The 1,762-nt window shown below is 46.3% G+C and overlaps 1 protein-coding gene across 1 annotated transcript; it reads right to left on the bottom strand.

Annotated features, from left to right (window-relative positions):
* Positions 1 to 291: 291 nt before the first annotated feature.
* Positions 292 to 906, bottom strand: LOC113214088 (protein unc-13 homolog C-like). Its single transcript, XM_026433354.2, has one exon. It carries the CDS (start codon positions 904 to 906, stop codon positions 292 to 294), a length of 615 nt encoding a protein of 204 aa, XP_026289139.2.
* Positions 907 to 1,762: the final 856 nt, after the last annotated feature.

Below are 1,762 nucleotides of genomic sequence, written 5' to 3'. Positions count from 1 at the left end.
TATTTTCAATTTGGTTTCGTGATTAATTGTTATGTTTTTTACATATTCACTAAGACCAACATCATCACTCATTGAGGTTACAGGTTTTGCAAAAGTGAAGAGTTAATGTTAGTGTAATGAAGTAGGAAGGAACACCGTACAAACCATAAACATTTGAGCATATATATGCATAACAAATAACAAAAATAAATGTATAACACTGTACATCACAATTTGAGAACAACTTCTTTGCAAGCTATAATAAACATAACATAATCAAGCATGTATACAGTAGACAAACTTTGTTTAATTTTATGAAGGAGGTTCATGTTTTTCCATTAGTGAATCCAATTCACTGCTTCTTTTCAGGCGGAAGGGTCGATGATCACCAATTTTAACCATTATTACCCCGTCATGAGACCAGACATTTTTCTCAAAGTAGACCTCAGCCGCCCCCTTCAATAAGTCCAACCTCTGCTTTGTCAAGTCCTCTCGGATGGTAATGCCGGATCCCTTCAGAGCCTTTTTTGCCCTGAACATGGCTTGACGGGGGCCATAACCAATAAATTTCACTATTATCGGTCTAGGGTTGGAGCCAGGTTTGCCGATGCGATGGGAGCGGTCAATCTGAGAAACATCAATATCAACATTGATCTTCTTGGCCACTTTTACCACAAGATCATCAGTGTTTTCTTTGGGGGATTCAGTAACACCAAAAATTCTCAGATTGTTGCGTCTGGAGTATTGTTCATGCTCTTCCAACCTTCCTTCGAGCTCTTCAATTTTCTTATCTTTTTGTGATATATCTTTGGATAGATTCAGCACTTCAACTTGCAGGTCTTCCACCTCCTTAGTCAAGCGAGTAATTTCAGTTTTTACCGGCTTGAGACACTCACTAATTAAAGTAATCAGTTCTTTTTGGCTCATTTCCCCAACCGTCTGCTTGTTTTGGTTTGGGTCACCGCCTGCTCCGCTTCTTGTGGTGGTCATGGCCGCTACAGGTTAGCCAACCACTGAGAGAAATAAAGTCAGCGTTGGTGTAGATCAAGCACCAAAAATTGAGTTGGCAGTATTGGAGAGGTAAAGAAACAGGCATGGGTCCCCTAACCTCCAAACTGACTTGCCGGGTACAATCACAAAGTTCAGAACCCACACAATTTCAAGCAAGAGGGATGCACTAATACTTTCTTTTGTTCCTTGCAATAATAGTCACTCAACGACACTTCACACACTGCACAGTTTGGCTTCCTTCACTGATAGCACCTCCAAATTCACTTCCACAAAATCACCTGAACTTCACTCCTCCGCCATGACAGAGAGAGAGAGAGAGAGAGGGGGGTAAAATTTACCCAGCTGGAGGGTGCGGGGGGCAGGGCAGGGGAGCGTGTCACAGAGTCACAGCGCTCAATCAAGATGGGGGAAGTGGAAGGGGAAGGGGTCTGGGAAACAACAATCAATGCTGTTGAACCAGCGAGGTGGCATAGGAGGAGGACAGGAGAGGGAGCCTCTCGCTGGGAGAGCTTGGCTAGGGTGTGTGCGTTGGGCGCAGGCATCGCTCAGCGGCAGCAGCGCGCCCCGGCCGGAGAGCAGCTCCAGTACATCGCCTCCCCTCCTTGGCGAGGACAAGCTCCTCTGCCTTACGGACATGGAGCATGTAGCTCTGACGATCTCACTAGATACTTTCCCAAGGGCGGCAGGGCGCGGGCGCAAGGGGTACATCGGCGTTTAACCCCCCTTCTGCCCTTCCCTGACCTGCCGTTCGTGACCTCACCGTTGGCTGAGC

Source organism: Frankliniella occidentalis, unplaced genomic scaffold (assembly GCF_000697945.3).
Source record: "Frankliniella occidentalis isolate FOCC.00 unplaced genomic scaffold, Focc_3.1 Scaffold167, whole genome shotgun sequence".
In the NCBI taxonomy this organism is placed as follows: Eukaryota; Metazoa; Arthropoda; class Insecta; order Thysanoptera; family Thripidae; genus Frankliniella; species Frankliniella occidentalis.
Note: the sequence above shows the minus strand (reverse complement) of the source record. Positions and strands in the feature narration are given on the sequence as shown.

Excerpts from the sequence above, each read along its gene's own strand:
- LOC113214088 (XM_026433354.2), bottom strand. The coding sequence starts at position 906 with ATGAGCCAAAAAGAACTGATTACTTTAATTAGTGAGTGTCTCAAGCCG.